Genomic DNA, 25,726 nt, shown 5'->3' with positions numbered 1-25,726 from the left:
GTATAATACATAAGGTGGGAGATGATCACCATGTATAATACATAAGAGGGGATATGATCTCCATGTATAATACATAAGGGGGATATGATCTCCATGTGTAATACATAAGGGGGGATATGATCTCCATGTATAATACATAAGGGGGGATATGATCTCCATGTATAATACATAAGGGGGATATGATCTCTATGTATAATACATAAGGGGGGATATGATCACCATGTATAATACATAAGGGGGGAATATGATCTACATGTATAATACATAAGGGGGGATATGATCACCATGTATAATACATAAGGGGGGATATGATCTCCATGTATTATACATAAGGGGGATATGATTTCTATGTAAATTACATAAGGGGGATATGATCTCCATGTATAATACATAAGGGGGGATATGATCACCATGTAGAAATACATAAGGGGGGTATATGATCACCATGTAGCAATACATAAGGGGTGATATGATTACCATGAAGAAATACATAAGGGGGGATATGATCACCATGTAGAAATACATAAGGGGGGATATGATCTCCATGTATAATACATAAGGGGGATATGATCACCATGTATAATACATAAGGGGGGGATATGATCTCCATGTATAATACATAAGGGGGATATGATCTCCATGTATAATACATAAGGGGGATATGATCACCATGTATAATACATAAGGAGGGATATGATCTCCATGTATAATACATAAAGGGGGATATGATCTCCATGTATAATACATAAAGGGGGATATGATCTCTATGTATAATACATAAGGGGGATATGATCTCCATGTATAATACATAAGGGGGGATATGATCTCCATGTATAATACATAAGGGGGGATATGATCTCCATGTATAATACATAAGGGGGGATATGATCACCATGTATAATACATAAGGAGGGATATGATCTCCATGTATAATACATAAGGGGGATATGATCTCTATGTAGCAAAACATAAGGGGGGGGGATATGATCACCATGTAGAAATACATAAGGGGGGATATGATCTCCATGTATAATACATAAGGGGGGATATGATCTCCATGTATAATACATAAGGGGGGATATGATCTCCATGTATAATACATAAGGGGGATATGATCACCATGTATAATACATAAGGGGAATATGATCTCCATGTATAATACATAAGGGGGGATAAGATCTCCATGTATAATACATAAGGGGGATATGATCTCCATGTATAATACATAAGGGGGGATATGATCTCCATGTATAATACATAAGGGGGGATATGATCTCCATGTATAATACATAAGGGGGATATGATCTCCATGTATAATACATAAGGGGGATATGATCTCCATGTATAATACATAAGGGGGATATGATCTCCATGTATAATACATAAGGGGGATATGATCTCCATGTATAATACATAAGGGGGGATATGATCTCCATGTATAATACATAAGGGGGGATATGATCACCATGTATAATACATAAGGGGGGATATGATCTCCATGTATAATACATAAGGGGGGATATGATCTCCATGTATAATACATAAGGGGGATATGATCTCCATGTATAATACATAAGGGGGGATATGATCTCCATGTTTAATACATAAGGGGGATATGATCTCCATGTATAATACATAAGGGGGGATATGATCACCATGTATAATACATAAGGGGGGATATGATCTCCATGTATAATACATAAGGGTGATATGATCTCCATGTATAATACATAAGGGGGGATATGATCACCATGTATAATACATAAGGGGGATATGATCTCCATGTATAATACATAAGGGGGGATATGATCTCCATGTATAATACATAAGGGTGATATGATCTCCATGTATAATACATAAGGAGGGATATGATCTCCATGTATAATACATAAGGGGGATATGATCTCCATGTATAATACATAAGGAGGGATATGATCTCCATGTATAATACAGAAGGGGGGGATATGATCTCCATGTATAATACATAAGGGGGATATGATCTCCATGTATAATACATAAGGAGGGATATGATCTCCATGTATAATACATAAGGAGGGATATGATCTCCATGTATAATACATAAGGGGGATATGATCTCCATGTATAATGCATAAGGGGGATATGATCTCCATGTATAATACATAAGGGGGGATATGATCACCATGTATAATGCATAAGGGGGATATGATCTCCATGTATAATACATAAGGGGGATATGATCTCCATGTATAATGCATAAGGGGGATATGATCTCCATGTATAATACATAAAGGGGGATATGATCACCATGTATAATGCATAAGGGGGATATGATCACCATGTATAATACATAAGGGGGATATGATCTCCATATATAATACATAAGGGGAATATGATCTCCATGTATAATACATAAGGAGGGATATGATCTTCATGTATAATACATAAGGGGGGATATGATCTCCACGTATAATACATAAGTGGGGATATGATCACCATGTATAATACATAAGGGGGATATGATCTCCATGTATAATACATAAGGGGGGATATGATCTCCATGTATAATACATAAGGGTGATATGATCTCCGTGTATAATACATAAGGGGGGATATGATCTCCATGTATAATACATAAGGGGGGATATTATCTCCATGTATAATACATAAGGGGGATATGATCTCCATGTATAATACATAAGGGGGATATGATCTCCATGTATAATACATAAGGGGGGGATATGATCTCCATGTATAATACATAAGGGGGATATGATCTCCATGTATAATACATAAGGAGGGATATGATCTCCATGTATAATACATAAGGGGGATATGATCTCCATGTATAATGCATAAGGGGGATATGATCTCCATGTATAATACATAAGGGGGGATATGATCACCATGTATAATACATAAGGGGGGGATATGATCTCCATGTATAATACATAAGGGGGGATATGATCTCCATGTATAATACATAAGGGGGATATGATCTCCATGTATAATACATAAGGGGGATATGATCTCCATGTATAATTCATAAGGGGGATATGATCTCCATGTATAATACATAAGGGGGGATACGATCTCCATGTATAATACATAAGGGGGGATATGATCACCATGTATAATACATAAGGGGGGATATGATCTCCATGTATAATACATAAGGGGGGATATGATCTCCATGTATAATACATAAGGGGGATATGATCTCCATGTATAATACATAAGGGAGGGATATGATCTCCATGTATAATACATAAGGGGGGGATATGATCTCCATGTATAATACATAAGGGGGGGATATGATCTCCATGTATAATACATAAGGGGGGGATATGATCTCCATGTATAATACATAAGGGGGATATGATCTCCATGTATAATACATAAGGGGGGATATGATCTCTATTAGAGATGAGCGAATCGAAGTAGGCGAAGTGGAATTCGTTTCGAATATTGGAAACATTTTGGGAAAATTATCATACTTCGGATGCGCGAATCGAAATTTTTCCTAAAATGGCGGCGACATGTGCGGCGACGGATCGGGGATGTCTGGGAAGGCGCGCAGACAAGGCGCGCTGACCCATAATGCATTCATTAATGACATGTGATCGCATTAGCCAATCAGCAGCCAGCCAGCCAGCACTGTGTAATGGTCGAGCTATAAATGGCGGCCATTTTAGAATTCTCCATTTGCCTCCAGTCATTCAAGAGAGGCAGACCTCTCTGTATTAGGGACAGAGTTAGTGACACAGAAACGTTACTTAGGGACACAGAAACGTTACTTAGGACCACAGAATCGTTACTTAGGGCCACAGAAACGTTACTTAGGGCCACAGAAACGTTACTTAGGGACAGAGAAACGTTACTTAGGGACAGAGAAACGTTAGTCAGGGACACAGAATTGTTACTGAGGGCCACAGAATCGTTACTTAGGGCCACAGAAACGTTAGTTAGGGCCACAGAATTGTTACTCAGGGACAGACACAGAATTGTTACTGAGGGTCACAGAATTGTTACTGAGGGCCACAGAAACGTTACTCAGGGACACAGAATTGTTACTGAGGGCCACAGAACTGTTGCTTAGGGCCACAGAAACGTTAGTTAGGGCCACAGAATTGTTACTCAGGGACAGACACAGAATTGTTACTGAGGGCCACAGAACCGTTGCTTAGAGCCACAGAAACGTTACTCAGGGACACAGAATTGTTACTGAGGGCCACAGAATCGTTACTTAGGGCCACAGAAACGTTAGTTAGGGCCACAGAATTGTTACTCAGGGACAGACACAGAATTGTTACTGAGGGCCACAGAATTGTTACTTAGGGCCACAGAAACGTTACTCAGGGACACAGAATTGTTACTGAGGGCCACAGAACTGTTACTTAGGGCCACAGAAACGTTAGTTAGGGCCACAGAATTGTTACTCAGGGACAGACACAGAATTGTTACTGAGGGCCACAGAATTGTTACTGAGGGCCACAGAACCGTTACTTAGGGCCACAGAAACGTTACTCAGGGACACAGAATTGTTACTTAGGGCCACAGAAACGTTAGTTAGGGCCACAGAATTGTTACTCAGGGACAGACACAGAATTGTTAATGAGGGCCACAGAACCGTTACTTAGGGCCACAGAAACGTTACTCAGGGACACAGAATTGTTACTGAGGGCCACAGAATCGTTAGTTAGGGCCACAGAAACGTTAGTTAGGGCCACAGAATTGTTACTCAGGGACAGACACAGAATTGTTACTGAGGGCCACAGAATTGTTACTGAGGGCCACAGAATTGTTACTGAGGGCCACAGAACCGTTACTCAGGGACACAGAATTGTTACTGAGGGCCACAGAACTGTTACTTAGGGCCACAGAAACGTTAATTAGGGCCACAGAATTGTTACTCAGGGACAGACACAGAATTGTTACTGAGGGCCACAGAATTGTTACTGAGGGCCACAGAACCGTTACTTAGGGCCACAGAAACGTTACTCAGGGACACAGAATTGTTACTGAGGGCCACAGAACTGTTACTTAGGGCCACAGAAACGTTAGTTAGGGCCACAGAATTATTACTCAGGGACAGACACAGAATTGTTACTGAGGGCCACAGAATTGTTACTGAGGGCCACAGAACCGTTACTTAGGGCCACAGAAACGTTACTCAGGGACACAGAATTGTTACTGAGGGCCACAGAACCGTTACTTAGGGCCACAGAAACGTTAGTTAGGGCCACAGAATTGTTACTCAGGGACAGACACAGAATTGTTACTGAGGGCCACAGAATTGTTACTGAGGGCCACAGAACCGTTACTTAGGGCCACAGAAACGTTACTCAGGGACACAGAATTGTTACTGAGGGCCACAGAACCGTTACTTAGGGCTACAGAAACGTTACTCAGGGACACAGAATTGTTACTCAGGGACAGACACAGAATTGTTACTGAGGGCCACAGAATTGTTACTGAGGGCCACAGAACCGTTACTTAGGGCCACAGAAACGTTACTCAGGGACACAGAATTGTTACTGAGGGCCACAGAACCGTTACTTAGGGCCACAGAAACGTTACTTAGGGCCACAGAATTGTTACTCAGGGACAGACACAGAATTGTTACTGAGGGACACAGAATTGTTACTGAGGGCCACAGAACCGTTACTTAGGGCCACAGAAATGTTACTCAGGGACACAGAATTGTTACTGAGGGCCACAGAACCGTTACTTAGGACCACAGAAACGTTACTTAGGGCCACAGAATTGTTACTCAGGGACAGACACAGAATTGTTACTGAGGGACACAGAATTGTTACTGAGGGCCACAGAACCGTTACTTAGGGCCACAGAAACGTTACTCGGCCAAAGAATTGTTACTGAGGGACACAGAATTGTTACTCAGGGCCACAGAATTGTTACTCAGGGACAGACACAGAATTGTTACTCAGGGACACAGAATTGTTACTCAGGGACACAGAATCGTTGAATTAAAGAGTATGTCAGACAACATGCAGAGGAGTGGCAGAGAAGGCAATTTTTTAGGAGCGAGCAGACGTGGCAGCAGAGGAAGGGGTCGAGGCAGCACTAGTCGCAGCCAGAGGCCAGTGCTCCCGGTGTCATCCAGCGGTCGTGTCTCCACCGACAACCCTGCCCTCATCGATTGGTTGGCTCTGTCGTCTTCCTCTTCCCAGGTCACCTCTGACACCTACAGCCAACGGTTGGTGGGTACGTCAGACACAACCGTTAGTTGGCATGGCCCGGGAGCAAGCCCACTGAAATCCCGTGTCCTCTACCTGCCCCTGTCCTTTGCTGTTCCCTCACCAAGCGAAGTATCGCATGCTGTGGGCTCAGCCCCACTGTACAGTGAGGAAGAGCTAACAGAGGGCGGTCAGGAACGGGGGGAAACATCCGCCTTTTCAGCAGCCAGGCGAAGAAGTACTGGCGAGGAGAGTGGCTCGGTAGCCGGTCTAGAGACAGGTCTGTCTCCTGACCCAGACGCAGCCGAGGGGGCTAGTAGTGAGGCGGAGACCCTACTTGATGATGAGGAGGTTGATCGCACTTGGCAGCCTCGTCGTCATCAGGCAATTTCTTCCGCATCATCAGGAGAAGAGGGTGCCAGCTTGGCAGCGAGCGAAACAGTCGGTGGGTTGCCCAGGAGGCAGCAGGGTCGCAGCAGTGTCAGTGGAGCCAAACGGCCACGGAGTAGAGCACCAGCTCCACTGCAGCCTACCACCACGGCCAGTAGTGGTGCCGGTGCGCACGGAGGAAGTAGCAGTCAGCCAGTGAGGAGTAGCGGGGGCAAAGTTTCCTACTCGGTGGTGTGGCAATTTTTCGTCAAGCCGCCTGAGGAAGTAAACGTAGCCGTATGTCGACTATGTGGCCAGAAAGTCAAGCGTGGCCAGGGGGCCCATGTTGGGACTACAGCGTTGCGTCAGCATATGCAGCGTCGCCATTTGGTGGCCTGGGAAAACCGTGATAAAGATACGGCGGTTCTGCCTGCCCCAGCCCCCACTCCATCACCCGCTCCGTTACTTGCTCCGTCACCCGACGTCAATCGTCCTCTATCAGCCAGTCAAGGCTCCAACACCTCTGCTGAGGGGAGTTGTCGCTCGTTGGCATCTTCCGCGCGTTCAGATGCTCCTTCTCCTGCTACTCCTCTTCTCGGATTCCGTCAACAGTCTTTCTTGGAATCCGTTTCCAAGAGACAACAGTTTGCGAGCACGCACCCGACGGTGCAAAAGCTGAACGTCCTCCTGTCCAAGTTGCTGGTGCTGCAGTCCCTCCCTTTCCAAATGGTGGACTCAGCACCTTTCCGAGAAATGATGGCTTGTGCCGCGCCGCGGTGGAGAGTGCCAAGCCGTCATTTCTTCGCCAAAAAGGCAGTGCCAGCCCTGCTTTCACATGTAGAAGAGATGGTGGGCCAGTCTTTGAGCATGTCGGTCTCTGCCAAAGTGCACGGCAGCGCCGACGTGTGGAGCTGTAACTACGGTCAGGGACAGTACATGTCATTTACGGCCCACTGGGTGAACGTGGTGCCGGCACAGCCGCACCAGCAACTTGGACAGGTCACGACGCTTTTGCCTCCACGTTTGCACGTCCTTGGTCCAGCAAATATGTCCGCCTCTACCACCTCTTCTTCCGCCGTGTCCTCAGCCGCCACCCCCGTGCCAAGTCCCATTACCCGACCGGCATATCACATGTGCAGGGCGCAACGGTGTCACGCTGTGCTGCACCTGGTATGCCTTGGCGAACGTAGTCACACAGGGGAGGAACTTCTGAGTGTAATGAACAGAGAAATCGACAGATGGCTGTCTCCGCGCAAACTGAAAATCGGAACCATGTTGACCGACAACGGAAAGAACATGGTGTCTGCTCTGCGTCAAGGAAGGTTGTGCCATGCGCCATGCATGGCTCACGTGTTCAATCTTGTTGTCAAGCGGTTCCTAAAATCCACCATCCCACTGCAAGACATCCTTAAAATGTCACGTAAACTTTGCATGCATTTCAGCCATTCCTACACCGCAAAGCACACCCTCCTTGAGCTGCAGCGGCAGAACGGAATTCCACAGCATCGCCTGATCTGCGACGTTGCAACAAGGTGGAATTCAACACTACACATGTTAGACCGCCTTTACGAACAGCGAAAGGCCATCACCGATTTCCTGATGTTACAAGCGGATAAAGGTACTCCCCTGTGTAACTTAGATGTCAGCCATTGGCAGCTCATGCGTGACACCTGCCGCTTGCTCAGGCCCTTTGAGGAGGCCACGCTATTCGTGAGTCGGCAGGACTATGGGATGAACGACGTCATTCCTCTGTTGCACGTCCTGGAACAAATGCTGTTAACAATGGCTGGTCAGGGTGCGGTAGACGTGGCGCACAGATCTCAACGCCACATGACCCCTGTGGGGGCAGGACAGGAAGAAGAGGAGGAGGTAGAGGAGGACATTTGTGCTCAGGAATTATTGAGTGAAATGGGTGGTTTTTCCACTCAGCGGACAGGAGTGGAGGAGCAGGAGCATCTGGTAGAGGAGGAGGAGGAGGAGACAGAGGACCCAGATGCACCGTGGCAGTATGCTGTGGAGATGGAGGCAGGGAGTCCCTCGCATTCCTTGGCATAAATGGCCCATAGCATGCTCGGTTGCTTGCGTAGCGACAGCCGAATAATAACCATCAGACAGAGGGATGACTTTTGGCTGTCCACCTTGTTGGACCCTTGGTGGCCTTTTTCACACCTGCTGAGAGGGAGGCCAAAATTACGTACTATAAAAACCACCTATGTAGTCAGTTGGTCTCTGCCTTTCTGCGCCAACGTCCATCCTCAGACACTGTGGGCCCTGTGCGCTCGCGTTCCGCTGCCATGGCAGCAGGGGAGGGGTGGGGTGGTAGGAGCAGTGGCAGCTCCACCAGCAGCGGCTGCCTCAGTCTGCAGTCGATGATGAGTAGCTTTCTTCACCAGCGCAGTGAGGAAACTACTAACCAGCCGCAGCAGCAGCAGCAGCATCAGGTGGACCTGGAGCAGGAGCTCAAACAACAGGCTTGGGCCTACTTGGACAGCACCCTGCCAACCGAGGTAGACAATCCCCTTGACTACTGGGCAACGAAACTTGACCTTTGGCCCCAACTAGCTGAATTTGCCCTTGAAAGGCTGTCATGCCCGGCCAGTAGCGTGGCATCGGAGCGCGTGTTTAGTGCGGCAGGAGGTATTGTAACTCCGCGGAGGACACGACTGTCCACCCAAAGCGTGGAGAGACTCACGTTTGTGAAAATGAATCAGGCGTGGATTAGTATGGATTTCAAACCACCAGTTCCTGATACAACTAAATCCGCCATGAATCATGCCCCAAACATGTGCCACTTTCAGGTCTCCTCACACTGCTGCTGGGTTTCATTTTGTCATAGGGTGCTGGCAGATTACGGGCCTCCCATTGCTGCTGCCAGGCCCCTAATCTGCCATGGGCCCCCGTACCGCCTCCTCACGCTGCTGCTAGGTCCACAGTGTGTCATGGTTCCCTGTACCGCCTCCCATTGCTGCTGTCTCCATCGCCACACTCTGCCATGTGCCACTTTCAGGTCTCCTCACACTCCTGCTGGGTTCCATTTTGTCATAGGATGCTGGCAGATTACAGGCCTCCCATAGCTGCTGCCAGGCCCCAAATCTGCCATGGGCCCCCGTTCCGCCTCCTCACGCTGCTGCTAGGTCCACAGTGTGTCATGGTTCCCTGTACTGCCTCCCATTGCTGCTGTCTCCATCGCCACACTCTGCCATGTGCCACTTTCAGGTCTCCTCACACTCCTGCTGGGTTCCATTTTGTCATAGGATGCTGGCAGATTACAGGCCTCCCATAGCTGCTGCCAGGCCCCAAATCTGCCATGGGCCCCCGTACCGCCTCCTCACGCTGCTGCTAGGTCCACAGTGTGTCATGGTTCCCTGTACCGCCTCCCATTGCTGCTGTCTCCATCGCCACACTCTGCCATGTGCCACTTTCAGGTCTCCTCACACTGCTGCTGGGTTCCATTTTGTCATAGGATGCTGGCAGATTACGGGCCTCACATTGCTGTGGCCAGGCCCCTAATCTGCCATGGGCCCCCGTACCGCCTCCTCACGCTGCTGCTAGGTCCACAGTGTCTCATGGGTCCCTGTACGGCCTCCCATTGCTGCTGTCTCCAACGCCACACTCTGCCATGTGCCACTTTCAGGTCTCCTCACACTGCTGCTGGGTTCCATTTTGTCATAGGATGCTGGCAGATTACAGGCCTCCCATAGGTGCTGCCAGGCCCCAAATCTGCCATGGGCCCCCGTACCGCCTGGTCACGCTGCTGCTGGGTCCACAGTGTGACATGGGTCCCTGTACGGCCTCCCATTGCTCCCACTCTGCCATGTGCCACTTTCAGGTCTCCTCACACTCCTGCTGGTTTCCATTTTGTCATAGGTTGCTGGCAGATTACAGGCCTCCCATAGGTGCTGCCAGGCCCCAAATCTGCCATGGGCCCCCGTACCGCCTGGTCACGCTGCTGCTGGGTCCACAGTGTGACATGGGTCCCTGTACCGCCTCCCATTGCTCCCACTCTGCCATGTGCCACTTTCAGGTCTCCTCACACTCCTGCTGGTTTCCATTTTGTCATAGGTTGCTGGCAGATTACAGGCCTCCCATAGGTGCTGCCAGGCCCCAAATCTGCCATGGGCCCCCGGACCGCCTCGTCACACTGCTGCTGGGTCCACAGTGTGTCATGGGTCCCTGTACGGCCTCCCATTGCTCCCACTCTGCCATGTGCCACTTTCAGGTCTCCTCACACTCCTGCTGGTTTCCATTTTGTCATAGGTTGCTGGCAGATTACAGGCCTCCCATAGGTGCTGCCAGGCCCCAAATCTGCCATGGGCCCCCGGACCGCCTCGTCACACTGCTGCTGGGTCCACAGTGTGTCATGGGTCCCTGTACGGCCTCCCATTGCTCCCACTCTGCCATGTGCCACTTTCAGGTCTCCTCACACTCCTGCTGGTTTCCAAATTGTCATAGGTTGCTGGCAGATTACAGGCCTCCCATAGGTGCTGCCAGGCCCCAAATCTGCCATGGGCCCCCGTACCGCCTGGTCACGCTGCTGCTGGGTCCACAGTGTGTCATGGGTCCCTGTACCGCCTCCCATTGCTGCTGTTTCCATCACCACACTCTGCCATGTGCCACTTTCAGGTCTCCTCACACTCCTGCTGGTTTCCATTTTGTCATAGGTTGCTGGCAGATTACAGGCCTCCCATAGGTGCTGCCAGGCCCTAAATCTGCCATGGGCCCCCGGACCGCCTCGTCACGCTGCTGCTGGGTCCACAGTGTGTCATGGGTCCCTGTACCGCCTCCCATTGCTGCTGTTTCCATCGCCACACTCTGCCATGTGCCACTTTCAGGTCTCCTCACACTGCTGCTGGGTTCCATTTTGTCATAGGATGCTGGCAGATTACGGGCCTCACATTGCTGTGGCCAGGCCCCTAATCTGCCATGGGCCCCCGTACCGCCTCCTCACGCTGCTGCTAGGTCCACAGTGTCTCATGGGTCCCTGTACGGCCTCCCATTGCTGCTGTCTCCAACGCCACACTCTGCCATGTGCCACTTTCAGGTCTCCTCACACTGCTGCTGGGTTCCATTTTGTCATAGGATGCTGGCAGATTACAGGCCTCCCATAGGTGCTGCCAGGCCCCAAATCTGCCATGGGCCCCCGTACCGCCTGGTCACGCTGCTGCTGGGTCCACAGTGTGACATGGGTCCCTGTACGGCCTCCCATTGCTCCCACTCTGCCATGTGCCACTTTCAGGTCTCCTCACACTCCTGCTGGTTTCCATTTTGTCATAGGTTGCTGGCAGATTACAGGCCTCCCATAGGTGCTGCCAGGCCCCAAATCTGCCATGGGCCCCCGTACCGCCTGGTCACGCTGCTGCTGGGTCCACAGTGTGACATGGGTCCCTGTACCGCCTCCCATTGCTCCCACTCTGCCATGTGCCACTTTCAGGTCTCCTCACACTCCTGCTGGTTTCCATTTTGTCATAGGTTGCTGGCAGATTACAGGCCTCCCATAGGTGCTGCCAGGCCCCAAAACTGCCATGGGCCCCCGGACCGCCTCGTCACACTGCTGCTGGGTCCACAGTGTGTCATGGGTCCCTGTACGGCCTCCCATTGCTCCCACTCTGCCATGTGCCACTTTCAGGTCTCCTCACACTCCTGCTGGTTTCCATTTTGTCATAGGTTGCTGGCAGATTACAGGCCTCCCATAGGTGCTGCCAGGCCCCAAATCTGCCATGGGCCCCCGTACCGCCTGGTCACGCTGCTGCTGGGTCCACAGTGTGACATGGGTCCCTGTACCGCCTCCCATTGCTCCCACTCTGCCATGTGCCACTTTCAGGTCTCCTCACACTCCTGCTGGTTTCCATTTTGTCATAGGTTGCTGGCAGATTACAGGCCTCCCATAGGTGCTGCCAGGCCCCAAATCTGCCATGGGCCCCCGGACCGCCTCGTCACACTGCTGCTGGGTCCACAGTGTGTCATGGGTCCCTGTACGGCCTCCCATTGCTCCCACTCTGCCATGTGCCACTTTCAGGTCTCCTCACACTCCTGCTGGTTTCCAAATTGTCATAGGTTGCTGGCAGATTACAGGCCTCCCATAGGTGCTGCCAGGCCCCAAATCTGCCATGGGCCCCCGTACCGCCTGGTCACGCTGCTGCTGGGTCCACAGTGTGTCATGGGTCCCTGTACCGCCTCCCATTGCTGCTGTTTCCATCACCACACTCTGCCATGTGCCACTTTCAGGTCTCCTCACACTCCTGCTGGTTTCCATTTTGTCATAGGTTGCTGGCAGATTACAGGCCTCCCATAGGTGCTGCCAGGCCCTAAATCTGCCATGGGCCCCCGGACCGCCTCGTCACGCTGCTGCTGGGTCCACAGTGTGTCATGGGTCCCTGTACCGCCTCCCATTGCTGCTGTTTCCATCGCCACACTCTGCCATGTGCCACTTTCAGGTCTCCTCACACTCCTGCTGGTTTCCATTTTGTCATAGGTTGCTGGCAGATTACAGGCCTCCCATAGGTGCTGCCAGGCCCCAAATCTGCCATGGGCCCCCGGACCGCCTCGTCACACTGCTGCTGGGTCCACAGTGTGTCATGGGTCCCTGTACGGCCTCCCATTGCTCCCACTCTGCCATGTGCCACTTTCAGGTCTCCTCACACTCCTGCTGGTTTCCATTTTGTCATAGGTTGCTGGCAGATTACAGGCCTCCCATAGGTGCTGCCAGGCCCCAAATCTGCCATGGGCCCCCGTACCGTCTGGACACGCTGCTGCTGGGTCCACAGTGTGTCATGGGTCCCTGTACCGCCTCCCATTGCTCCCACTCTGCCATGTGCCACTTTCAGGTCTCCTCACACTCCTGCTGGTTTCCATTTTGTCATAGGTTGCTGGCAGATTACATGCCTCCCATAGGTGCTGCCAGGCCCCAAATCGGCCATGGGCCCCCTTACCGCCTCCTCACGCTGCTGCTGGGTCCACAGTGTGTCATGGGTCCCTGTACCGCCTCCCATTGCTCCCACTCTGCCATGTGCCACTTTCAGGTCTCCTCACACTCCTGCTGGTTTCCATTTTGTCATAGGTTGCTGGCAGATTACAGGCCTCCCATAGGTGCTGCCAGGCCCCAAATCTGCCATGGGCCCCCGTACCTCCTGGTCACGCTGCTGCTGGGTCCACAGTGTGACATGGGTCCCTGTACCGCCTCCCATTGCTCCCACTCTGCCATGTGCCACTTTCAGGTCTCCTCACACTCCTGCTGGTTTCCATTTTGTCATAGGTTGCTGGCAGATTACAGGCCTCCAATAGGTGCTGCCAGGCCCCAAATCTGCCATGGGCCCCCGTACCGCCTGGTCACGCTGCTGCTGGGTCCACAGTGTGACATGGGTCCCTGTACGGCCTCCCATTGCTCCCACTCTGCCATGTGCCACTTTCAGGTCTCCTCACACTCCTGCTGGTTTCCATTTTGTCATAGGTTGCTGGCAGATTACAGGCCTCCCATAGCTGCTGCCAGTCCCCAAATCTGCCATGGGCCCCCGTACCGCCTCCTCACGCTGCTGCTAGGTCCACAGTGTGTCATGGTTCCCTGTACCGCCTCCCAATCCTGCTGTCTCCATCGCCACACTCTGCCATGTGCCACTTTCAGGTCTCCTCACACTCCTGCTGGGTTCCATTTTGTCATAGGATGCTGGCAGATTACAGGCCTCCCATAGGTGCTGCCAGGCCCCAAATCTGCCATGGGCCCCCGTACCGCCTCCTCACGCTGCTGCTAGGTCCACAGTGTGTCATGGTTCCCTGTACCGCCTCCCATTGCTGCTGTCTCCATCGCCACACTCTGCCATGTGCCACTTTCAGGTCTCCTCACACTGCTGCTGGGTTCCATTTTGTCATAGGATGCTGGCAGATTACGGGCCTCACATTGCTGCGGCCAGGCCCCTAATCTGCCATGGGCCCCTGTACCGCCTCCTCACGCTGCTGCAAGGTCCACAGTGTCTCATGGGTCCCTGTACGGCCTCCCATTGCTGCTGTCTCCAACGCCACACTCTGCCATGTGCCACTTTCAGGTCTCCTCACACTGCTGCTGTGTTCCATTTTGTCATAGGATGCTGGCAGATTACAGGCCTCCCATAGGTGCTGCCAGGCCCCAAATCTGCCATGGGCCCCCGTACCGCCTGGTCACGCTGCTGCTGGGTCCACAGTGTGACATGGGTCCCTGTACGGCCTCCCATTGCTCCCACTCTGCCATGTGCCACTTTCAGGTCTCCTCACACTCCTGCTGGTTTCCATTTTGTCATAGGTTGCTGGCAGATTACAGGCCTCCCATAGGTGCTGCCAGGCCCCAAATCTGCCATGGGCCCCCGTACCGCCTGGTCACGCTGCTGCTGGGTCCACAGTGTGACATGGGTCCCTGTACCGCCTCCCATTGCTCCCACTCTGCCATGTGCCACTTTCAGGTCTCCTCACACTCCTGCTGGTTTCCATTTTGTCATAGGTTGCTGGCAGATTACAGGCCTCCCATAGGTGCTGCCAGGCCCCAAATCTGCCATGGGCCCCCGGACCGCCTCGTCACGCTGCTGCTGGGTCCACAGTGTGTCATGGGTCCCTGTACCGCCTCCCATTGCTGCTGTTTCCATCGCCACACTCTGCCATGTGCCACTTTCAGGTCTCCTCACACTCCTGCTGGTTTCCATTTTGTCATAGGTTGCTGGCAGATTACAGGCCTCCCATAGGTGCTGCCAGGCCCCAAATCTGCCATGGGCCCCCGTACCGCCTGGTCACGCTGCTGCTGGGTGCACAGTGTGACATGGGTCCCTGTACCGCCTCCCATTGCTCCCACTCTGCCATGTGCCACTTTCAGGTCTCCTCACACTCCTGCTGGTTTCCATTTTGTCATAGGGTGCTGTATGGCCTCCCATTGCTGCTGCCTCCACCGCCACACTGTGGCTCCAAACACTGGTTTTGGCCCCGTGACTGGCCAAATGAGTGAAGTGTGCGGTGATTCTAAGATCGACGGCACTCATCTGCATGTCATACTGACTGACAGTATTATTTCTCTTCCCCAGCAGACTCCAAGGGCATTTAAATTAAAGGTACAGTGTTCTGCACTAATATAAAGTCTCTCTGAAGCCTAGAAACACCCTTTTTTAAGTTAAATTCACAGCGAATATATTCGACTCGAATCGATTATTTTCCACGAATTCGCCGAATCAGTCGAATCGAATTTTTGAATACTTCGCTCATCTCTAATCTCCATGTATAATACATAAGGGGGGATATGATCACCATGTAGAAATACATAAGGGGGGATATGATCTCCATGTATAATACATAAGGGGGGATATGATCTCAATGTATAATACATAAGGGGGGATATGATCTCTATGTAGCAATACATAAGGGGGGATATGATCACCATGTATAATACATAAGGGGGGATATGATCTCCATGTATAATACATAAGAGGGGATATGATCTCCATGTATAATACATAAGAGGGGGATATGATCACCATGTATAATACATAAGGGGGGATATGATCTCCATGTATAATACATAAGGGGGGATATGATCTCCATGTATAATACATAAGGGGGGATATGATCTCCATGTATAATACATAAGGGGGGATATGATCTCCATGTATAATACATAAGGGGGGATATGATCTCCATGTATAATACATAAGGGGGGATATGATCTCCATGTATAATACATAAGAGGGGATATGATCTCCATGTATAATACATAAGGGGGGATATGATCTCCATATATAATACATAAGGGGGGATATGATCTCCATGTATAATACATAAGGGGGGATATGATCTCCATGTATAATACATAAGGGGGGTGTGATCTCCATGTATAATACATAAGGGGGGGATATGATCTTCATGTATAATACATAAGGGGGATATGATCTCCATGTATAATACATAAGGGGGATATGATCACCATGTATAATACATAAGGGGGGATATGATCTCCATGTATAATACATAAGGAGGGATATGATCTCCATGTATAATACATAAGGGGGGATATGATCACCATGTATAATACATAAGGGGGGATATGATCTCCATGTATAATACATAAGGGGTGATATGATCTCCATGTATAATACATAAGGGGGGATATGATCTCCATGTATAATACATAAGGGGGGATATGATCTCCATGTATTATACATAGGGGGGGTATGATCTCCATTTATAATACATAAGGGGGGGATATGATCACCATGTATAATACATAAGGGGGGATATGATCACCATGTATAATACATAAGGGGGGATATGATCTCCATGTTTAATACATAAGGGGGATATGATCTCCATGTAGAATACATAAGGGGGGGATATGATCTCTATGTATTATACATAAGGGGGATATGATCTCTATGTAGCAATACATAAGGGGGGATATGATCTCCATGTATAATACATAAGGGGGGATATGATCTCCATGTATAATACATAAGGGGTGATATGATTACCATCTATAATACATAAGGGGGGGGATATGATCTCCATGTATAATACATAAGGGGCATATGATCTCCATGTATAATACATAAGGGGGGATATGATCACCATGTAGAAATACATAAGGGGGGATATGATCTCCATGTATAATACATAAGGGGGGATATGAACTCCATGTATAATACATAAGGGAGGGATATGATCTCCATGTATAATACATAAGGGGGATATGATCACCATGTATAATACATAAGGGGGATATGATCTCCATGTATAATACATAAGGGGGGGATATGATCACCATGTATAATACATAAGGGGGATATGATCACCATGTATAATACATAAGGGGGATATGATCTCCATGTATAATACATAAGGGGGATAGGATCACCATGTATAATACATAAGGGGGGATATGATCTCCATGTATAATACATAAGGGGGATATGATCTCCATGTATAATACATAAGGGGGGATATGATCAACATGTATAATACATAAGGGGGGATATGATCTCCATGTATAATACATAAGGGGGATATGATCTCCATGTTTAATACATAAGGGGGGATATGATCACCATGTATAATACATAACTGGGGATAAATACATCATATAGTGAACTCGGTGTAGAGTTATTCACCCTGAGGTCATGACAGAGGACAAGAGGGGTGCTCTTTACGTTGGTTTAACTGGATAAACTTTTGTTTTTATTTCAGGCAGACTTACTATGCAACCCTAGACCAGTGCCACTCACCTCATCTAATTGGTGTTGACTTTAACCTAGTTGCCCACCAGGCATTAGATAGAAGCAGTCTCTGGGTCATCTAAAGCTTTTCCTAAGTCTTTATCGAGGTCCCGGCATTTTTTACAATTGATTGATACATGGTGGGATCATACTGTCAGAGCACGAGGTTATATATTCTACTCGCCCCATTTCTAAACAAATCAATGGTTACCGTATATACTCGAGTATAAGCCGAGTTTTTCAGCCCATTTTTTGTGCTGAAAAACGGCCCCCTCGGCTTATACTCGAGTCAACGTCGAGTCAACGTTGCAGATGACATGCCGTCCCTGTCATCTGGACACACCCCCGGGATCAATCCTGTCAGTGTGGGAGGAATAGTGCCCCATCGTTGGTGTTAGTGGGGGGGGGATTACTGCCCCATCGTTGGTGTCAGTGGGGGGAGGAATAGTGCCCCATCGTTGGTGTCAGTGGGGGGAGGACGAGTGCCCCATCGTTAGTGTCAGTGGGGGGAGGACGAGTGCCCCATCGTTGGTGTCAGTGGGAGGAATAGTGCCCCATCGTTGGTGTCAGTGGGGGGAGGAATAGTGCCCCATCGTTGGTGTCAGTGGGGGGAGGAATAGCGCCCCATCGTTGGTGACCCCTGCTCCAGCCTGGGCTCGTTCGCTCCCTCCCTCTCCCATGGTACACACTTACCTGTCAGATGTCTTCCTTCTCCGGCCGCTTTCCTCCTCCTCACTCGCTCAATCTGCGGTGCCGCTCGGCTCCTCCTCTCGCCGGTGATTGGGTGCCTGTGTGCCTCTCCTGAGCTACAGTTCCGGCGGCCAGTCACCGGCGAGGAGGTGGAGCTTGGAGAGGAGGAGCCGAGCGGTACCGCGCAGAACGATCGAGGACAACGGCCGGAGAAGGAAGACATCTGACCGGTAAGTGTGTACCATGGGAGAGGGAGGGAGCGAACGAGCCCAGGCTGGAGCAGGGGTCACCAACGATGGGGCACTATTCCTCCCCCCACTGACACCAACGATGGGGCACTCGTCCTCCCCCCACTGACACCAACGATGGGGCACTTGTCCTCCCCCCACTGACACCAACGATGGGGCACTTGTCCTCCCCCCACTGACACCAACGATGGGGCACTATTCCTCCCCCCACTGACACCAACGATGGGGCACTATTCCTCCCCCCACTGACACAAACGATGGGGCAGTAATCCCCCCCTCACTAACACCAACGATGGGGCACTATTCCTCCCACACTGACACCAATGATGGGGCACTATTCCTCCCACTAACACCAACGATGGGGCACTATTCCTCCCACTAACACCAACGATGGGGCACTATTCCTCCCACACTGACACCAATGATGGGGCACTATTCCTCCCACACTGACACCAATGATGGGGCACCATTCCTCCCACTAACACCAACGATGGGGCACTATTCCTCCCACACTGACACCAATGATGGGGCACTATTCCTCCCACACTGACACCAATGATGGGGCACCATTCCTCCCACTAACACCAACGATGGGGCACTATTCCTCCCACACTGACACCAATGATGGGGCACTATTCCTCCCACTAACACCAACGATGGGGCACTATTCCTCCCACTAACACCAACGATGGGGCACTATTCCTCCCACACTGACACCAATGATGGGGCACTATTCCTCCCACACTGACACCAATGATGGGGCACTATTCCTCCCCCCCCCCCCACTGACACCAACGATGGGGCACTATTCCTCCCCCACTGACACCAATGAAGGGGCACTATTCCTCCCCCCACTGACACCAATGATGGGGCACTATTCCTCCCCCCACTGACACCAACGATGGGGCACTATTCCTACCCCCTCGGCTTATACTCGAGTCAATAGTTTTTCCCAGTTTTTTGAGGTAAAATTAGGTACCTCGGCTTATATTCGGGACGGCTTATACTCGAGTATATACGGTACTTTACCTTCAGCAATTTAGTTTCTCTTTCACCCGCCTCCCTTTGGACGGCCCATAAGGCTGTCATAAGTGGTCATTTTATTAGCCTAGCAGCAGCCTGGAGTAAAGCCAGACATCAATACCCTCACTAGGGATCTCGATCGTCTCTATAATCACCATAGTCACCATCCTTCCTCAGATCTATTATCCCAAATTAAAATGGGGGTTGGGGGGCCTTAAATTGCTTCTTTCAGCGGTTACAGAAAAGTTAAAATAATCAAAAAAGAAGTTCTAGACATTTTCACCAATTTTCCCGGACATTATTATCCATCCCGCATGCCATCTCCTCTTCCTCCTCTCTTGATTGGCCCAACAAGCTGTTTACTATGGGGGCACTTGACAGGAAGGAGGAGCCAGGAGCGCCGGCGGGTGACCTGAGAAGAGGAGGATCCAGGCTGCTCTGTGCAAATCCGCTACACACAGCAGGTAAGTATAACATCTTTTATCATATAACACCATTAGTATCGCTTTATTGCTGTTCCTAAACCCACAACAGTACAATCAGTCTGTAGATGCACTAAAGCATGCTTGTTATACTCACTGGGGAAACTAAAGGGTTAATAATCCGCATTGTGTAAAAACACTGTTTGATCCTGTCTTTTCTGATCCTCCCCTTCTAGTGTCTCCCTCTTATCTCCTAATAAGACATTTTTTGTGCAGTCACTCTGCACATCCTCTGATTGGTGTGTGTTGCTAGGTTTTTTTTCCCGGAAGAGTGCATGTCATCAGCACAGGGTCAATCAGTACTGTCCAGACAGAGGTCAGGGATTCTGCAACCTCCTAGAGCAAAATGAAAACTTCTCCAACAAGCTTTAACCATTGCTCTGCTGGACACTGATAGAAGTCACAAGACTGCTATATACTGCTGATGAGAAAAGGGATTTAGCAGTTTATATTTACTAAAATAATTGCATTTCCATGTTCTGTGTACTATGGGAGAGCAGATATAGTGAATGCGGGGTCCGGGGAGAGCAGATATAGTGAATGCGGGGTCCGGGGAGAGCGGATATAGTGAATGCGGGGTCCGGGGAGAGCAGATATAGTGAATGCGGGGTCCAGGGAGAGCAGATATAGGGAATGCGGGGTTCAGCGAGAGGAGATATAGTGAATGCGGGGTCCGGGGAGCGTGGATATAGTGAATGCGGGGTCCGGGGAGAGCAGATATAGTGAATGCGGGGTCCGGGGAGAGCAGATATAGTGAATACGGGGTCCAGGGAGAGCGGATATAGGGAATGCGGGGTCCGGGGAGAGCGGATATAGGGAATGCGGGGTCCGGGGAGAGCGGATATAGTGAATGCGGGGTTCGGGGAGAGCGGATATAGTGAATGCGGGGTCCGGGGAGAGTGTATATAGTGAATGCAGGGTCCGGGGAGAGTGGATATAGTGAATGCGGGGTCCGGGGAGAGCAGATATAGTGAATGCGGGGTCCGGGGAGAGTGTATATAGTGAATGCGGGGTCCGGGGAGAGCGGATATAGTGAATGCGGGGTCCGGGGAGGAGCGGATATAGTGAATGCGGGGTCCGGGGAGAGTGGATATAGTGAATGCAGGGTCCGGGGAGAGTGGACATAGTGAATGCAGGGTCCGGGGAGAGCGGATATAGTGAATGCAGGGTCCGGGGAGAGCGGATATAGTGAATGCCGGGTCCGGGGAGAGCAGATATAGTGAATGCGGGGTCCGGGGAGAGTGTATATAGTGAATGCGGGGTCTGGGGAGAGTGGATATAGTGAATGCAGGGTCCGGGGAGAGCGGATAAAGTGAATGTGGGTTCCGGGGAGAGCGGATATAGTGAATGCTGGGTCCGGGGAGAGCGGATATAGTGAATGCCGGGTCCGGGGAGAGCGGATATAGTGAATGCCGGGGCCGGGGAGAGCGGATATAGTGAATGCGGGGTCCGGGAAGAGCGGATATAGTGAATGCGGGGTTCGGGGAGAGCGGATATAGTGAATGCAGGGTCCGGGGTGACCGGATATAGTGAATGCTGGGTCCGGGGAGAGCGGATATAGTGAATGCGGGGTCCGGGGTGACCGGATATAGTGAATGCCGGGTTCTGGGTTTAGCAACACTAAGTATAAAACCCTTTTTCAGTACCTACAGCATACCCACTACTTACCTGCTACTGTATTGTACACATTCAGAGTCCTGCATGCAGAGATGGGCAGTTTTAGGGAAGCGTGTTCCACCTCTACACCAAGCACGGCGCCGTCATCTATATCTGCACTCGGGGTGATAGTAATGAAGCAGAGATACTCGTACATTCCTATACAGGATTTTGTCATCTCAACAGGTAACAATGTTTGGTGTTCAGCATCTCCTTCCAGAAGAGGCAGAACAACAGAATTATTGGATGTTGTCCGTTCTGTAGATTCCCAGGAGGCAATAAGCTGTTTTTTTATGGCATTACGTCTTTTCAGAAATACATTTATCTGGATTTCTTTTTGTCCAAAATGTGTTATCTGCCAAGTTAGAGTTGTTTTCTTCATATGAGTAATACGACGATCCCCTGAGATCTTAGATATAGTAGGAACATCTATAAAACAATGAGAAGAAGTCAAATACATTTCTAGTTCATCTTACTCTATATGTCTTATGAATGTATTAAAGGGCATCTTGATGGATAATTTTCTCATCATTTCCCTTATAGCACAAATGTCAACCAAGAGATACAAAGATGTACACACATGAAAAACTCTGTACATTTCAGCGCTCAGAGGTCTACTGAAGATGACCACAAATGATGTATGATATACAATGGATCATGGACTTCACCAGGAATGTGTAGTAGATGCTGCTCTCCTCAACCGGGGAAGACATGTGAAAACTACAAAAACGAAAAATCAGGAGGGCACAAAATGCCTACTGCATCATCAACGATTTATTGTTCACAAATGGATACTCACAGAAGTGGAAAGTAAAATCACTAAAAAAAACACAAGATGCCACAGCAAGGGGAATCATATTTATCCATGTACCCGAGCTAGACTGGCAAGCTGACACGTTTTGAAGGCGTACTCCTCCTCAGAGTTATGCTAGCCAACATCTCCAACAGTCCAGCTGAATTGCATGGATACATGTGATTCCCCTTGTTGTGGTATCTTGTGGTTTTTATGCGATTTTACTTTCTACTTCTGTATCCATGTGGCATCTATGTTTTGTGAACAATAAATTATTGGTAATGCACTAGGCATTGCACCCTCCTGATTATTATTTTTGTAGTTTTCACAGGAGAAAAAAAAGAAGTGAGACTTATTGAAGGTGCTCCCTCCTTTCAAGGAGTAACAAAAGCACGCATATATACTGCTAAATACATACACTATATTGCCAAAAGTATTGGCCCCACCCTCCCAATCATGTGATTCAGATGTCCCAATCCCCTCCATGGACACAGGTGTATACAATCAAGCCCCTAGGCATGCAGACTGCTTCTACAAACATTAGTGAAAGAATGGGTCGCTCTCAGGAGCTCAGTGACTCCAAGCGTGGTCCCGTGATAGGTGGCCACCTGGGCAATAAGTCCATCCGTGACATTTCCTGGCTACTAAATATTCCACGCTCAACTGTTAGTGAGATTATAACAAGGTGGAAGCAACTGGGAACAACAGCCACTCAGCCACAAAGTGGTAGGCCACGTCACAAGACAGGGCGGGGTCAGCGCATGCTGAAGCGCACAGTGCGCAGAAGTCGCCAACTGTCTGCAGATTCAATAGCTAAAGACCTCCAAACTTGGTGTGGCCTTCAGATGAGCCCAACAACAGTGTGTAGAGAGCTTCATGGAATGGGTTTCCATGGCCCAGCAGCTGCATCCAAGCCTTCCATCACCAAGTGCAATGCAAAGCGTCGAATGCCGTGGTGTAAAGTACGCCACCACTGGACACTATAGCAGGGGAGACGTGTTCTCTGGAGCAACCAGTCACACTTCTCTGTCTGGCAATCTGATGGATGTGTCTGGGTTTGGTGGTTGCCAGGAGAACGGTACTTGCCTGACTGCATTGTGCCAAGTGTAAAGTTTGGTGGAGGGGGGGATTATGGTGTGGGGTTGTTTTCAGGGGTTGGGCTTGGCCCCCTAGTTCCAGTGAAGGGAACTCTTAAGGTGACATTTTGGACAATTTCATGTTCCCAACCATGTGGGAAGAGTTTGGGGATGGACTCTTCCTGTTCCAACATGACTGCCCACCAGTGCACAAAGCAAGGTCCATAAAGACATGGAGGAGCCAGTTTGGGGTGGAGGAACTTGACTGTCCTGCACAGAGTCCTGACCTCAACCCCATAGAACACCTTTGGGATGAATTAGAGCGGAGACTGCGAGCCAGGCCTCCTCCCCCGACATCAGTGCCCGACCTGACAAATGTGCTTCTGGAAGAATGGTCCAACCTTCCCATAGACACCCTCCTAAACCTTGTGGACGGCCTTCCCAGAAGAGTTGAAGCTGTTATAGCTGCAAAGGGCGGGTCCAACTCAATATTGAACCCTACGGACTAAGACTGGGAGGGGCCATTAAAGGTCATGTGCGTGGGAAGGGTGGGGCCAACTCAATATTGAACCCTACCGATTAAGACTGAGATGGCATTAAAGTTCATGTGCGTGGAAAAGCCGGCATCCCAATACTTTTGGTAATATGGTGTCTAGAGTATATAGTGTCAAATAAACTTCTCTTAGCACACTACATCATTTTAGCCCCCTTTCACATGGGGTGGAGTCCACCGACTCAGTGGGGTATCTGTCCTATGATCACCGCTGAGCAGGAGGATGACAGATCCATGTCTGCTCCACTTATGCAGAGCAGACACAGCATGCTTTCTTCTGTGGGTAGTCAGATGTAAACAGACTGCCTGTCCGTTTACACCTGACTGTCATCTAATCCTAGCTACCCAGATGGACAGGAATGGATCCCCCATCTGTTTGTTTTTAGTGGATCAGATGCAGGCTGGTATAAATGGACACAAGTCCGTTTACATCCACTGCTCCATAAAGGGAAATGGATGTCCAATCCAGTCTGCCTGAAAAATGGACCCTTTTTATTCCAATTATAGGAATTAGGTTGTCTGTAGTTCGAAGGGGCTTGATTATGGGTATATTTATTCTGGATTTGGTTATGTTCCTGCCATTGTTTCCCCTGCCCTCCTTGGTCATTATTTTTATAATTTTTTATAATTTTTATAATTTGGTCATTTATTGTTTGTATTGGTTATGGTTATAAGGTCTATGGTTGTTACTATAGTACTGATGTGGTTTATAGTGATTCATTGAAAGAGTCCTCATGTCACGATAGCCAATAGATGGGCTATAGGAATTTTGTAATGGTGTGAATCTATTCCTAGTTGGAATATTAAATGAAGGTTGATGCACATTATCGTGACCTGATTGAGATAAAAATTTAGGGGTGTGGGGGGGCCTATATGAGTTTTTCCTCCCTCAACTCCCCCTATAATTCAGATTATCTTTGCTTTTGTAGTTATTTCTACCTCTTGTGGGTTATTTATAAAGTCATATCTGGTGGCTTCCCATTTAAAAACTTCTTTTTCTCTATAGTCATTTAAATCTCGTGTATATTTTTGCTTCTTTTTAATTCTTTGTTCTTTCTCAGTTTTTTCTAATAGTAATCTCAATTTGTCAGATTCTACTCTATATTCATCACTCTCCATGTATTGAGAAAGTTTCTCTTTGGTTTTGTTTATTTCTACATCCAAATATTCTAATTTTTTCTTTTTTCTGTTGATCAGAAATTTCAGCAATTCTATCCCTTTGTTATTAAAAAACAAATATCACTCAGACTCACTGTTAATATCGCCTGTTTCTGGTGGTATGTCCCATCTAAGAGATCTCGGGACCATGTTCTCTTTTATATACTGCTCAAGAAAAGAAATGTCCCAAATCGTGCGTTAGCATGTCATCCCCAGGGCTCTTCAAAAGGTGGGCTCAAAGAAAAAAGAGCCCAAGCACAAAGAGTTCCATAGTGCAACACTGCTT

The 25,726-nt window shown here is 49.2% G+C and overlaps 1 protein-coding gene across 1 annotated transcript in view; it reads right to left on the bottom strand.

The window, feature by feature from the left end:
- Positions 1–25,726, bottom strand: part of LOC149428583 (uncharacterized) — a gene marked incomplete at its 3' end in the record, with an annotated part of 131,406 nt that overhangs the window by 37,153 nt on the left and 68,527 nt on the right. Inside the window, exon 4 of the mRNA XM_089667232.1 lies at positions 21,873–22,289. Coding sequence (XP_089523358.1) covers positions 21,873–22,289 — 417 coding nt within the window. The remainder of the gene's footprint in view (positions 1–21,872; positions 22,290–25,726) is intronic.

Source organism: Staurois parvus, unplaced genomic scaffold (genome assembly GCF_062004578.1).
Source record: "Staurois parvus isolate SC_StPar_1 unplaced genomic scaffold, SC_StPar_1.0 ptg003116l, whole genome shotgun sequence".
NCBI classification, from domain to species: Eukaryota; Metazoa; Chordata; class Amphibia; order Anura; family Ranidae; genus Staurois; species Staurois parvus.
This window is presented reverse-complemented; position numbering and strand designations above follow the sequence as displayed.